Source organism: Candoia aspera, chromosome 3 (genome assembly GCF_035149785.1).
Source record: "Candoia aspera isolate rCanAsp1 chromosome 3, rCanAsp1.hap2, whole genome shotgun sequence".
NCBI lineage: Eukaryota > Metazoa > Chordata > Lepidosauria > Squamata > Boidae > Candoia > Candoia aspera.
In genome coordinates, this window is record NC_086155.1 from 94,938,340 (window position 1) to 94,953,235 (window position 14,896).

At 40.3% G+C, this 14,896-nt stretch overlaps 2 protein-coding genes across 2 annotated transcripts in view; both read left to right on the forward strand.

Moving 5' to 3' along the window:
* LOC134493672 (complement factor H-related protein 2-like) overlaps positions 1-14,896 on the forward strand; it is a 42,746-nt gene that overhangs the window by 18,733 nt on the left and 9,117 nt on the right. The window lies entirely within an intron of this gene.
* Positions 1-14,896, forward strand: part of LOC134493669 (complement factor H-related protein 5-like) — a 73,949-nt gene that overhangs the window by 9,578 nt on the left and 49,475 nt on the right. The window contains exons 5-8 of the mRNA XM_063298389.1: positions 352-525; positions 11,558-11,740; positions 12,635-12,814; positions 13,880-14,044. Of these exons, the coding sequence (XP_063154459.1) occupies positions 352-525; positions 11,558-11,740; positions 12,635-12,814; positions 13,880-14,044 (702 nt within the window). The remainder of the gene's footprint in view (positions 1-351; positions 526-11,557; positions 11,741-12,634; positions 12,815-13,879; positions 14,045-14,896) is intronic.

Below are 14,896 nucleotides of genomic sequence, written 5' to 3' on the forward strand. Positions count from 1 at the left end.
TATCTCATAATATTCATTTAACATGAGAAAATATATCAAAGTGGGATTTTCCAGAAATGGTGTAATGCAATTTTCAAATTGGTTTGTTACATGGATTGTGTCTAGTCTGTTTTATTTTGGACTGCAGAATAATGACAGCTCATTAGAATTTAAATTTATTTACACTGGGAAAGTCAGAGGAAAACAGGACTCATGTTGCAGTTAAGGAATACAACATAATGTTTATTTTTATATCTTAGTGCCTCAAACTTGCAAAGACAGAATTTGTACAGTTGAGGAAACATTTTATAATTTTGACAAGCAGTTTCATTCTGAAAAACTCTTATTCTATTTTATTCAACATTTATTTAGCAATAGAATGTCAAACTCCATTTCTGGATAATGGCATGATTCACCCAAGAGAGGACAAATTCCTGCACAAAATGGTGGTGCATTTTAAATGCCATAGAGGATTCACAAGAGTTGGGTCTGAGTCTGCACAATGTTACCACTTTGGATGGTCTCCACAGCCTCCAATCTGTAAAGGTAAATATAGGCAATCACTGTAATTGAGGGGGGGGGGGAAGGAGGTGAGGGGCAGGTTTTTAAAAAAGCATTGTTTTCTAGATTGTGTGAGGAAAGCTAATCACTGGCCAGTACATAAATTTCTCTTAGCAATATGTGTTGAATGAGTCTCTCACATCTTCATTTAATTTGCCTAGACTAGTGGTTTTTACACTGAGGGTGATTACCCCTAATGGGATAATTTGGGCATATCCTGGGGGTAATGGAGCAATTTGTATTAGTTTGTGAGTTGAGAATCCAGTAAAGCAACAGACTGGTTTTTTTGGGGTGGTGGTGGTGGTAATGACTGTTGGCAGAGTGCTAGAAAGCATTTGGCCCAGGAGAGATCAGAAAAGTCACACACCAGGCATTTCTATAAAAATAAATTTATTTACAGAAAGCACAAAAACATCTTCAGCAAAGGATCGTTACCTTGTCGTGGTGCTGGAGCTTGAGCACTTCAATGATGCCATGAGCTAAACCGTGAAGGGCCACCCAAGATGGGAAGGTCATGACAGAGAGGTCAGACTAAATGCGATCCCTGGGGAAGGTAATGGCAACCCACCCCAGTATTCTTGCCATGAAGACTAAATGGATCGGTACAACCAGAGATATGTCGGTATACCATCGGAAGATGAGACCCCCAGGTCGGAAGATGGTCAAAATGCTACTGGGGAGGAACAGAGGATGAGTTCAACTAGCCCCAGATGTGATGACGCAGCTAGCTCAAAGCCGAAAGGACGGTTAGCAGCCAACGGTGCTGGTGGTGAACGGCGAATCCGATGTTCTAAGGATCAACGCGCCATTGAAACCTGGAATGTAAGATCTATGAGCCAGGGCAAATTGGATGTGGTTATTGGTGAGATGTCAAGATTAAAGATAGACATTTTGGGCATCAGCGAACTGAAATGGACTGGAATGGGCCACTTCACATCAAATGACCACCAGAGCTACTACTGTGGACAAGAGGACCACAGAAGAAATGGAGTAGCCTTCATAATTAATAGTAAAGTGGCTAAAGCAGTGCTTGGATACAATCCAAAAAACGATAGAATGATCTCAATTCGAATTCAGGGCAAGCCATCTAACATCACAGTGATCCAAATATACGCCCCAACCACAGATGCTGAAGAAGCTGAAGTAGATCAGTTCTATGAGGATCTGCAGCACCTACTGGACAACACGCCTAAAAGAGATGTTATTTTCATCACGGGAGACTGGAATGCTAAGGTGGGCAGTCAAATGACACCTGGAATTACAGGTAAGCATGGCCTGGGAAAACAAAATGAAGCATGACATAGGCCGATAGAATTTTGCCAAGTCAACTCACTCTGCATAACGAACACTCTCTTCCAACAACCAAAGAGACGGCTTTATACATGGACTCCCCCAGATGGACAACACCGAAATCAGATTGACTACATCCTTTGCAGCCAAAGGTGGCGGTCATCTATACAGTCGGTAAAAACAAGACCTGGAGCTGACTGTAGTTCTGATCACGAACTTCTTCTTGCACAATTTAGGATCAGACTCAAGAGATATGGGAAGACCCACAGATCAGCTAGATATGAGCTCATTAATATCCCTCAGGAATATGCAGTGGAGGTAAAGAATCGATTTAAGGGACTGGACTTAGTAGATAGGTTCCCGGAAGAACTCTGGACAGAAGTCTGCAACATTGTTCAGGAGGCGGCAACAAAATACATCCCAAAGAAAGAGAAAACCAAGAAGGCAAAGTGGCTGTCTGCTGAGACACTAAAAGTAGCCCAAGAAAGAAGGAAAGCAAAAGGCAAGAGTGATAGGGGGAGATATGCCCAATTAAATGCAAAATTCCAGAGGTTAGCCAGAAGAGATAAGGAATTATTTTTAAACAAGCAATGCGTGGAAGTGGAAGAAGACAATAGAATAGGAAGGACAAGAGACCTCTTCCAGAAAATTAGAAACATCGGAGGTAAATTCCAGGCCAAAATGGGTATGATCAAAAACAAAGATGGCAAGGACCTAACAGAAGAAGAAGAGATCAAGAAAAGGTGGTAAGGATATACAGAAGATCTGTATAGGAAGGATAACAATATGGGGGATAGCTTTGACGGTGTGGTCAGTGAGCTAGAGCCAGACATCCTGAAGAGTGAGGTTGAATGGGCCTTAAGAAGCATTGCTAATAACAAGGCAGCAGGAGATGACAGCATTCCAGCTGAACTGTTCAAAATCTTGCAAGATGATGCTGTCAAGGTAATGCATGCTATATGCCAGCAAATTTGGAAAACACAGGAATGGCCATCAGATTGGAAAAAATCAACTTATATCCCCATACCAAAAAAGGGAAACACTAAAGAATGTTCAAACTATCAAACAGTGGCACTCATTTCACATGCCATTAAGGTAATGCTCAAGGTCCTGCAAGGTAGACTTCAGCAATTCATGGAGCGAGAATTGCCAGATGTACAAGCTGGGTTTAGAAAAGGCAGAGGAACTAGGGACCAAATTGCCAATATCCGCTGGATAATGGAAAAAGCCAGGGAGTTTCAGAAAAACATCTATTTCTGTTTTCTTGACTATTCTAAAGCCTTTGACTGTGTGGACCATAACAAATTGTGGCAAGTTCTTAGCGGTATGGGGATACCAAGTCATCTTGTCTGCCTCCTGAAAAATCTGTATAATGACCAAGTAGCAACAGTAAGAACAGACCACGGAACAACGGACTGGTTTAAGATTGGGAAAGGAGTATGGCAGGGCTGTATACTCTCACCCTACCTATTCAACTTGTACGCAGAACACATCATGCGACATGCTAGGCTTGAGGAATCCAAGGCTGGAGTTAAAATCACTGGAAGAAACATTAACAATCTCAGATATGCAGATGATACCACTTTGATGGCTGAAAGCGAAGAGGAACTGAGGAGCCTTATAATGAAGGTGAAAGAAGAAAGTGCAAAAGCTGGCTTGCAACTAAACCTCAAAAAAACCAAGATTATGGCAACCAGCTTGATCGATAACTGGCAAATAGAGGGAGAAAATGTAGAAGCAGTGAAAGACTTTGTATTTCTAGGTGCGAAGATTACTGCAGATGCTGACTGCAGTCAGGAAATCAGAAGACGCTTAATCCTTGGGAGAAGAGCAATGACAAATATCGATAAAATAGTTAAGAGCAGAGACATCACACTGACAACAAAGGTCCGCATTGTTAAAGCAATGGTGTTCCCTGTAGTAACATATGGCTGCGAGAGCTGGACCATAAGGAAGGCTGAGAGAAGGAAGATCGATGCTTTTGAACTGTGGTGTTGGAGGAAAATTCTGAGAGTGCCTTGGACTGCCAGAAGATCCAACCAGTCCATCCTCCAGGAAATAAAGCCAGACTGCTCACTTGAGGGAATGATATTAAAGGCAAAACTGAAATACTTTGGCCACACAATGAGAAGACAGGACACCCTGGAGAAGATGCTGATGCTAGGAAGAGTGGAGGGCAAAAGGAAGAGGGGCCGACCAAGGGCAAGGTGGATGGATGATATTCTAGAGGTGACGGACTCGTCCCTGGGGGAGCTGGGGGTGTTGACGACCGACAGGAAGCTCTGGCGTGGGCTGGTCCATGAAGTCACGAAGAGTCGGAAGCGACTGAATGAATAAACAACAACACAAAAACATATTTACAGTCTTCTGCATTCTCATGGGCTCTGTGAGAGCTGTTTACTCTCTACATGCCCCCAAAAGAAGGAACCGAAAAGAAGCTAACTGCCCTTGCTTCAGGCTATTAACACCTGAAAAGAGGACAATTAAATTCAACCTCTTCACCCTGCCAGAGTGATTAGTTACCATAGTAACCTTAATCTGTAGCAGAAAGCAATATACCAAACACTCCCCTTTTTATGCTACAGAATGAGATGCAGACCAATTTGCTTTGTTAACTCTTTGTGTCTTGGTACAGCAAGAGGTTTGGTTAAAATATCAGCAATCATGTCTTTTGATTCACAATATTTCAACATTATTTCTCCTTTGGCTATCATATCTAATATCGATATGTTTTGTCCTATTCTTGCAGGCTTTCAGATTTTGCCATAGCAATGCAAGCTTGATTATCCTCATAAACAGTTATAGGCTGGTTCACTTCCATGCCTATGTCTTTTAACAAATGTTTAAACCATATAACCTCATTACAGGTTTGTGTTAGAGAATAAAACTCTGCTTCTGCAGTGGAAAGAGCAACAAGTGTTTGCTTTCTAGAATGCCAGCCTAAGCTTGACCCAGCAAATTGAATTAAAATCCCAGAAGTGGATTTCCTGTCACTGACATCTGCTCCCCAGTCAGCATTGGCAAAAGCCTGCAATTTCTCTGTTCCACAGGCATTTAGCTTCAGGCAATAATTCTTTGTTCCTTGCAAATACCTCATTAACCTCTTCAATGCTGCTTTTCCAGTAGATGTAGGCTTCTCTACCTGTCTACTTAAAATGGCCACAGAATTTGAGATATCTGGGCAAGAGTGATTTGCAATGTACAGTAAACTTCCAATTGCAGATCTATATTTCTCTGCCTCAGTTAATTGAGTTTCTCCTATATCTTGCTGAAAATCTGTTATCATCGGAGTAGAGACTGGTTTACAGTCTTGCATATTAAAATCCTCTAGGAGCTTTTGAATTTTACTATGTTGGTTTAACAAAAAGCTACCATCCTTCTCCCTGTGTATTTCTAAGCCTAGGTAATTTGTTACTGTTCCAAGGCTTTTTAATATGAAATGGCTTTTCATGCAGGCTTCAAAATCAAGCCTTTGTTTTTCTGTTGATGTGAACAGCAGCAAATCATCAACATAAACGCACAGATACATACAGCCTTGTTTGTCTTTCTTCATATATACACATGGATCTGCTTTTCCTTTTTCAAAACCAAAATTCTACAGTTTTTCATCTACTTTTTGGTTCCAGGATCTAGCAGCTTGTTTTAACCCATAGATTGACTTGTGCAGTTCACAGACTAGATTCTCCCCTTTTTCATAGCCAGGGGGTTGCTGCATGTATAATTTGTGGTCTAAATCACCATAGAGAAATGCAGTTTGAATGTCTTAGTGGTGAACTGACATTCCTTTGAGTGCAGCAGTTTTTAACAGTAATCTAATTGATTCACCTTTAGTAACTGGTGCAAAAGTCTTGTCAAAGTCTAAATCTTTCCTTTGAGTGAACCCTTTTGCAACTAACCTTGCTTTATATTTTTGGATTTTGCCATCAGCATCCCTTTTCAGTTTGAAAACCCACCTACAACCTAGACAGCGTTCATTGGGAGGTAGATTTACCAGTTACCATCTTTTATTTTCTGTCATGGATGCTAACTCCTGTTGCATGTCAGAATGCCAATTTTGTGCAATCTCAGGTGGTAAAGCATTCACTTGTTCTAAAGACTCAGGTTCTGTGAATACGTGAAAAGCCTTTACTGTTTCAGCCTGAAAACGTGATGGAGGAATGCCTTTATTACTCCTCTGAGATCTGCGAGGTAATACAGGGCTTAAATTTTGACTCCTATCACTTTCCTGAGAAGCATCTGTCTCATCAGACAGATCTTCAGTTTGCTATTCTGGTTTAACGTCCTCATCAGGCAAAAGATCACCATCAGCAAGTCCTTGCTGTTCTCTTGTGGTCAGATCAACTGGAGAGCTAGAGTTTAATCTCCCCCAGTTTTGTTCAGCAAAAGAAGCGCTTTTGCTAATTATCAATTTCTCTCCCATTATGAACCTGTAGCTCCTTTGGCTTTGTTCATAGCCAACAAAGATGGCTTTCTTTGTTGTGGGGACTCCTTTCCTTCTCTGTTGTTTTGGAATGTGAACCCATGCAGTGCTACCAAACACTCTAAGATGGTTTACCTTTGGTTTCACACCATAAAAAAAATGGAATGGAGTGTCCTGAATCACAAAGTTATACACTCTGTTTTGTACATAACTGTCATGAGCACTGATGGTGAGCAGGAGGGGGCCCCTATCCAGGGGGGAAAATGCATGCATAGTAGTGAGGAGTTGAGCAGTCATTCAAAGAGACACAGAACAGACCCGCCTTGACTTTTGGGGTTTATCTGTATGGGTTTTCTCACACTTCTTCAGTTTGTTACGATTTTCTGTCTAACATAGCAGTAATAAAACACTAGAGACTTATTCCTTGTCTCAGTGTGGTTCCTGACTATTAGGACAATAACAGGCAGTAGATATTGATTCTGCCCAATACTTAAAGGATAAATGTGAATCTTTAAGCATGCATTCCATTGCATTTTGCAAGATTCTGTTTGCAATTTCTTCTATCCCTTTTTCAGCTAGGAACCTTTTGAATTTGTGAGAAAGGTACTCTCCTCCTCTATCACATTGGAGTGCAGATACAGGCCTAGGGAATTTTCCATTTGCCCATGTCACAAAACCTTTAAATTTCTCAAATGCCTCATCTTTTTGTTTTAAGATGTAGATAAGTGTGTATCTTAAGAAATTATCAATGATGGTCATTGCATACCTTGGTTGTCCAAGACTTGGAGCAAAAGGACCAATAATGTCAGAGTGTACAATTTCCAAAGGTCTAGTTGTAACTCTGTCACTGTGCTTACTCACAGGAGCCCATAGTGTTTTGCATTCTTTGCAAACTACACAATCTAAGAATTTGCCACAGGGTTTTATCTTTAGGTCAGCACACAGCTGTGGCATTTGTGCTATATACTTGAAATTAGCATGACCAAATCTTCTATGCATCAGGTGTACACATTGGTCATGATATGGAGTGCTGCCAACTGCAGCCTTGCAGTTTGGCTTCCTTGCATTTTGCACAATGTATAAGGAGTCTTTTAACATACCAGTAGCACACAATTTTCTATTCTTACAGATCTCACAACCATTTTTCTTAAATGTTATGATATACCCTGATGCAGCCAATTGTGCCACAGACAAAAGGTTTGATTGTAAATTTGGCACATACAACACACCTTTTACAGTTTCTCCCAAGCAGGATAAATACAACTCACCTTGTCCCATAATTTTGGTCAGAAACCCATCAGCCAAAGATACACTTTGTCTTTCAGTTTTAGACAGTGACACAAAAGAGCTTTTACAATTACATAAATGACAATTGGCCCCAGAATCTAACACCCATACATCAGAATTACCCTTCTCAGCAACCTGTGCAATTTGGGTTGTCTGAAGAGCCTTCTTCTGTGTTGCCCTTGTGTTCTTCTTCTCTGTCTTTCTACTCTTGGGTCTCAAGGCACAGTCTTTCTGCAAATGTCCAGCTGAACCACAAGTGAAGCATCGCTGGCTGGCTGGTGCTGTGGCCTCAGCTTCCTTTCCCTTCATCTCCCTTGTTTTCTGGTACTGCAGCTTTCCAGGGGAGATGGGGGGGGGGATCTTTCCTCTCTCTTCTCCCATTCAGCAAGTAAGTGCTGTGTAACATACAATGAGGTGAGGTCTGCTTCAGGCATAGCCTCCAGGGTACAAATCAGTGTGTCCCACATTTCATTCAGTGAGGACAGGAGGATATAGGATTTTGTGAGGTGTAAATTCCATTCCTCTCTCCTGCAACTCAACAAACAGCTGCTGAATATAATGCAGGTGCTCAGGAAGGCTATCTCCTTCTGCAAGGTAGGCTTTGTACAGCTTTTTTGTCAGGGTAACTTTACTCCCTGCTGTTGCCTTTACATACAAGTCTCTCAAAGCATCCCAAAGTTGCTTTGCAGACTGCATGCCTCACACGTGGACTAGCTGATTGTCCTCAACTCCCAGGATAATGGTGGCTCTAGCCTGCTCATCCTGTCTAAGCCATTCAGCACTGGGATTTTGGAGGGTTTGCTCACCAATTGGCAGCCAAAGATTGGTATGCGAAGATACCTCTCCATCTTCAGGGCCCAATTCAAATAGTTGGTCTCTGATAGGTGCTCCAGAGGCATTGCTGAGGGCTGGGAGGTAGCCATGGCTTCTTCCTTCTTTTGCAAGTCACCTCAGCTGGCTTCTTTGTCCTGTAGACCGGCAGTTTCTGGAAAATCTCCAGGTGGCTCCAAAGAAAATCTTCACATGTCTTTGCTACCTGCCTTTAAATTGTGCATGAGGTGTGGAGCTGATCTCTCTATTCTCTCTGGGGTTTTACTGGGCTTACTGGGCCCATAACCTGTTGGCAGAGTGCTAGAAAGCCTTTGGCCCAGGAGAGATCAGAAAAGTCACACACCAGGCATTTCTATAAAAATAAATTTATTTACAGAAAGCACAAAAACATATTTACAGGCTTCTGCATTCTCATAGGCTCTCTGAGAGCTGTTTACTCTCTACATGCCCAAAAAAGAAGGAACTGAAAACAAGCTAACTGCCCTTGCTTCAGGCTATTAACACCTGAAAAGAGGACAATTAAATTCAACCTCTTCACCCTGCCAAAGTGATTAGTTACCATAGTAACCTTAATCTGTAGCAGAAAACAATATACCAAACAATGACATCATTCAAGATTGGGAAAAGGGATAATTGGATCAAACAGTTAAAGAACCACTGGCCTACACTATAAAGACCACAATCTCCAAAGTCTTGGCTTAACATGGTGTATATCAATATTTCTTTATATTGTACTAGTTAACAATGAAAAAAAATCCAGATTTTTAGCCTCCACAAAGATAGGATAAAATTCCAGAAACCCCCAAAATAGAAAAACTACTGCATAATCTCATAATCCAGCCCTCAGTTTAACAACCCCTGAATGAATTAATCTGTCTCTTTCTCCCGCCTTTACATGGCAACAGACTTTTGTGTCTGTCTATATAAAAGACAAAGTCAGATTAAGACTTTCAGGAGCAGCATAGTCCCCAAATCATGGGAAGTCCACATTTTACATTTGCTTAAAGTCCTGCTCAGTTTCTTTCATGGCTATTTATCTCTGCAGTTCTTGCTTTCTTTCAGATGAGCCCACCATTGTCCCTTTATTGCCTTACTCTTGGAATTCAATCCCTTTTCTTAAAACTCAAGACTCACTCATATTCCCTTTGCTTTTATATTTCTTCATAAATTAAATACTATTTTAATTTTTGATGCCATGTTGTGCCTTGGAGGTTGCAATTTGGTAACATGTGTCCTACTTCAGGTTTTAGCCTTGCACACACACGGTTTATTGGAAGATTGTTGGTTTTAATTTTAGGTAACAGAGTTAGCAATGTATTCATGAATGCACAAACAAAACAAAGGTTTGCCTATGAAGTATAAAGTGATGGAAATTTGAAAAACAAACAAATAAATAAATAAAGTTGATCCAAGATTCAAGAGCCAAGTCAAGGCTGACAACCAGTCCAAGGGTCTAAGGTTCAAGAGTGAAATTCCTACACAGGGGTCACGCTTGAGCTAGACGTAGTTTCCAGCAAAGAGAACAGAGGTAGCCAAACATCTTATGTGGGCGGCAGCCAACTGTCACTAACTGGATTTTTTACTTCGTTGCTTGGCAAATAATCTAATAGAACCTCTGTTCTGCTCTCTTTTCTACTGGGCCATGACATGTGCCCCTAAAACTGATTACTTGCTGCTGGCCTGAAACTGTCCTTGGGCAAGACTTTGAGCGTGTGTATGTATGTATGTATGTGTATATATACCATAGAATCTTGGTTAACCAGCACCCATGGGGATTGGGAGATGCTGGATAAATGTAGTTTCTGGTTGCTTGAGGGTTACTATTAAAGATAGGCCACCAAGTTTAAACATACCTTTCTGCTAGAAAGGGATTGGCGCAGTGAGCCAAGGTAAGTTTAAACTTGGCACGCTGTGCCTACCCGCCCCTATCCTATCCCTTTCTAGCAGAAAGGTAAGTTTAAACTACATGAAACTTAAAAGGGATTGGGGCGGCTAGGCACTGCGCGCCAAGTTTAAATGTACTTTGGTGCACCACACTGATCCCTTTCTAGTTTAAATTTACCTTTCTGCTAGAAAGGGATCAGGGCAGCACGGCACAGCACGCCAAGTTTAAACTTACCTTTCCACTAAAAATTGATTTTATTTAAATTTTTATTTAACATATTATTTCACTTTTTTGCCGGTTGCTTGAGAGTGCCGGTTGCTTGAGTTCCAGTTAACTGAGATTCTACTGTGTGTGTGTGTGTGTGTGTGTATGTGTATCTGTGTATAATACAAAGTATATAAAATATCAAAACACACAGACACACACAATCTTACTGACTCTAGAAGTCAGGCTGCATAAGAATTTCCACTCTGAACTCTGAAAAAGTTCATAAAAACTCAGAGTGAGCTTAACTTCTTTCTCCTTCTTCCAGGCAGGTGTGCATCTGGGAAGACTCAAGAACAAAAGCTATTTGTTCCTGAGCTTTCTTCAGTATTTAATCTTAAGGACAGAGCTGTGTTTGCTCAGAGATTTAGCCAACTGGCCCTCTTGGGTTTCCTTACTAGAAGTCTAAGATATATGTTTGATTATGTTCAGCTTTACTTTTTCGTAAAATTCAGGACTTGGCTTTAAATATCACTTTGCCCCAATGTCTCTGGTATTTTCATTCATTGTTCATTCCCCTGTTCATTTATTCATTGTTTTTCCCCCTTGGTTGGTACCAAGTCAGGATAGTTGATCCTCTTGTAACTTTCCACATCCTCTGAAGAAGACAATTGTTGGAAAATCGTATCTAGGCTTCACTGAAGTGACCATGCTTGAGAGAGCTTCTCCCTATTACTACATTATATCTCTTTGAAAGATTTGCAAGCTGAATCCACATCTTTTAAAATCTTTTTGGGGGGAGAGAAGGGGGGAATGAGTAGCTGATACCAATTATATACTATATTTTTTATCTGTTCAATCATGTCTCATGTTCTTGGAGACTGCCTGGACAAGTTCAATAGTAAATCTACTTATTTATGTTTTTTAGGTATAACAGGTATGGTCCTTGGATATCTGAGCTATATTGCTTTTTTTCTGTGGTTGTTGTAATGCTTGGAAGAGTTGGAACAAAGTTCAATTGTTAAGGATAATATTCAAATATATCCTTTTGGGCCTTTGAGTAAACACTGAAAATGAGAGTGATATTCTCTTTTTTCTAGAAAATGTTAAAACTTGTCAGGCACCACCCAGCATTTTACATGGCATGGTTATTGGTGACCTTAAAGAGGTATATCAGCATGGTGATAACTTGGAAGTTCAGTGTGACATCTCATTTGCACTTTATGGATCAAAAATCATAGAGTGCGTGGATGGTAAATGGGGACCCTTACCATCATGCACAGGTAAGCTAGAATTGCCTGAAAGGTGTGTTCACAGGAAGAGATATGAGCAGACAGAGTTGTATATGACATGGTAGTTGCTGTTCTTGCATTTAGCTGGGGTGTGGGGGTTCCTTGTAGTGCAAACTGGAATCTTCCTTCATAACAGATTCCAATACATTATTAATAGAGAATGGAAGGGGTGAGATTCCTTGCCAGTGTTTAACACATTTCTGACTCTACTACATCTTAGCAGGCTCAGGACGCTAATAAAATTATAGAGGAATTAAATTATTCTGATTCATCCCAATAATCTCTTTAATGTATTCCTGTGTTCAGTTCTAGCACTTGAGCCCTTGATGCTTGCAACAGGAAATAGAAATTGAGAGCTGCCCTTCTCCTTGAAGCTTTTTCTATTGTTACATCAGTACAAAGGGTAGAACAATACATTGCTAGAGATGGGATGACATTCTGAAAATCTGGGAAAAAGTATTGAAAGTAAAATGAGTGTGGGCTTAATGTAGCTAGCCGGTTTATCGACTCTTGTTAAAAATACCATTAGAGATTTTGAGAGTTTACAATTGCAAATTAAATAATAACTTGACAAAATAATTATACCGAATGAATAAAATAATTAGCATGAAAATTATGTAAGTCATGGTAATATAGTACAAACTGAGGGTTAGCTGGAATGTAGAAGTCCAAGTATATTTGCCAATAACACATATCTCATTTGATCATTTTTTTCAGTAATAGATATTAAAGGCCTCTAGCAAAAATGAAAAACTAAAAACTGTCCTTAATTTTTTTTATAATGGAATTATGATAGGAATATGAAATGGAGGGACAGATAGTTTGGAAGAAGCTAAATAATTAATACCTTTATGTAATAATACCTTTTAATGATGCTTTCAACAGAAGAAGTAAAAACTTGTAGACCGCCCCCAAATATTAGAAACGGGACTGCTATCAATGTTGAGTCATCCACATACCGGCATGGTGAAACTGTGGAATATCAATGCCAACCACTTTCTGTTATTACTGGGACCAACCCAGCCAAGTGTCTCTATGGGCGGTGGGAAGTACCGTCATGTCTTGGTAAGCTGGAGTGTTATGGGTAAACCTACAGAAATGAATTTCAGGCCTGTGTTGGAATACATCAGTATTTAATATTACCATGATTGCTGAGAAGTGTGATTCAATGGGGGGGAAAAACTGGACCAGCTGCAAGGAGATCTAGGTTATACTGAGTTGGTTTATGCCAGCCTGGGCCATGGGCACATTATTTTTCCAGCCAGACCCCTGTCTAAAATGGGAGTTCTCAAAGATAATGGGGAGGATACATAGAACATAGCAACCCCCAGTTTGTAGCTAGTGGTATTTATTAAACAGTACTAGCAGTGGTTTTACTTATTATGCACTTATGACTAAGCTTTTAAGGTCCTTCAAATAATTGGGTATGCCCTTATGTAGGCCATGATGTCTCAACATCATCAATTCATATGGTTATCATTCTTAAATTCCCAACCAATATAACAACTGGCAATAAAAAGATGAGGGGTAAAATAAGGAAGGTTCAATATAGTACAAACAACAGCATTCTGGACACAAATCAAAGGGCAAAGTGAAGTCATAGGTAACTCAGCCAACAAACTGCTATAATAGTCCAGGGCCTGAACCAAGAGCGTGGCCATCTCAGTAGTGAGGAACTGCCAGATTCTATAGGCATTTATTAAATGCAAAGAGAGTTTCCATTTTTTCAGTGAATGGCTTTAAAGACAGTCTATCGTACTGTCATACTACATTTCTCCAAGCTGGGGAGACCTATAACTGGCAGCCTTGAAACTCAAGAAACAGGAAGGAGAGGGATAAGATTATCAGGGTGAACACCATAATCTCTGCCTTATCCATGTTTAGTTTAAGTTGAGGAGCACAACAAATCTAAAATCCTACCTAGGAAGTTGGAACAAGATGTCTACAATGTGTCATCCAGAATAGGGACAGACAGATAAACCAGAAATTCATCAGCATATATGTGGTAGATGAACTTGGAATATGAAGTCAGATATCCTAAAGGAATAATAAGGGATTTATTATATAAATAAAGAGAAGAGTAATGGATTTATTATATAAATACTTATATAACAATTTTTGAATTGTTAGTTAATCCACGAAAATGTAGACATCCATGGAAAGCAGTTTTTGAACCAGGCGTTAGTTTTTTCAAGCGGTTTGAGATCAATGAAGTTGCAACCTACCGCTGTGGTTCCAATCTACATGAAACAAAATGCGTTGATGGAGTATGGTTTCCCGAGCCACTATGTAAAGGTATCATTTGCATGCTATGTACAGTTTATGGTTTCTTCAGTAGGATGGCATTAGTCATCACCAAAAGCAAAAGTGGGGCACACCTCAGGATTGTCTTCCGACATAACATCTTTTGATGGCACACAGTTTCTTCTGAAAAGACAGGCAGAAGACTAGCAGAGCGCATCCATGAACACCAGCTAGCAGTCAGAAGACATGATGAAAATTCCTTAGTCTCACAAAACATGGACAGACTAAACCATAGTTTCAACTGGGAAACTGTGAGCTTCCTAGACCAAGCTAAATCCAAAAATGCTAGGGAATTCCTGGAAGCTTGGCATTCAGACAAATCAGCCATCAATAGACACATAGAGATAAACCACATTTACATACCATTCAAAGGAGACCAAAAAAAGCTAAGAAGGAAACAAAAAGACCAGAACATCCTCTCCAGCAGCCAACAGCCAGATAAGCAGGGATTAACACCAGGCAAACAATCAGGCAGAAAACAATACCCTAATCCAGGAACCACCAAGGAGAAAACCACACCCCCACCAATACTGGCAGGACAAGCTACTGTATATAACCAGGGAGCAAACCCCACACCCACTAGCACTGATAATGTTACATAGCCAGGTAATGAAATGTCTGCAAACAAACATCCAAGCTCAGAGAACACCAAGGACTTGACTTTCCTTTACTGTTGAAGTTCCAAACATAGAGGGTTGTTATCCACATTAATATATCACTCCAGCAGGTCACAGTACTACAAAGGTAGAGGACTGTTTAGATCATCACTACCAGAATTATCTAAGGACTCTTTGAAACACATTCAGGGGTCAAAATACTTGGGGGAAAATTCTCTTTTTAAAA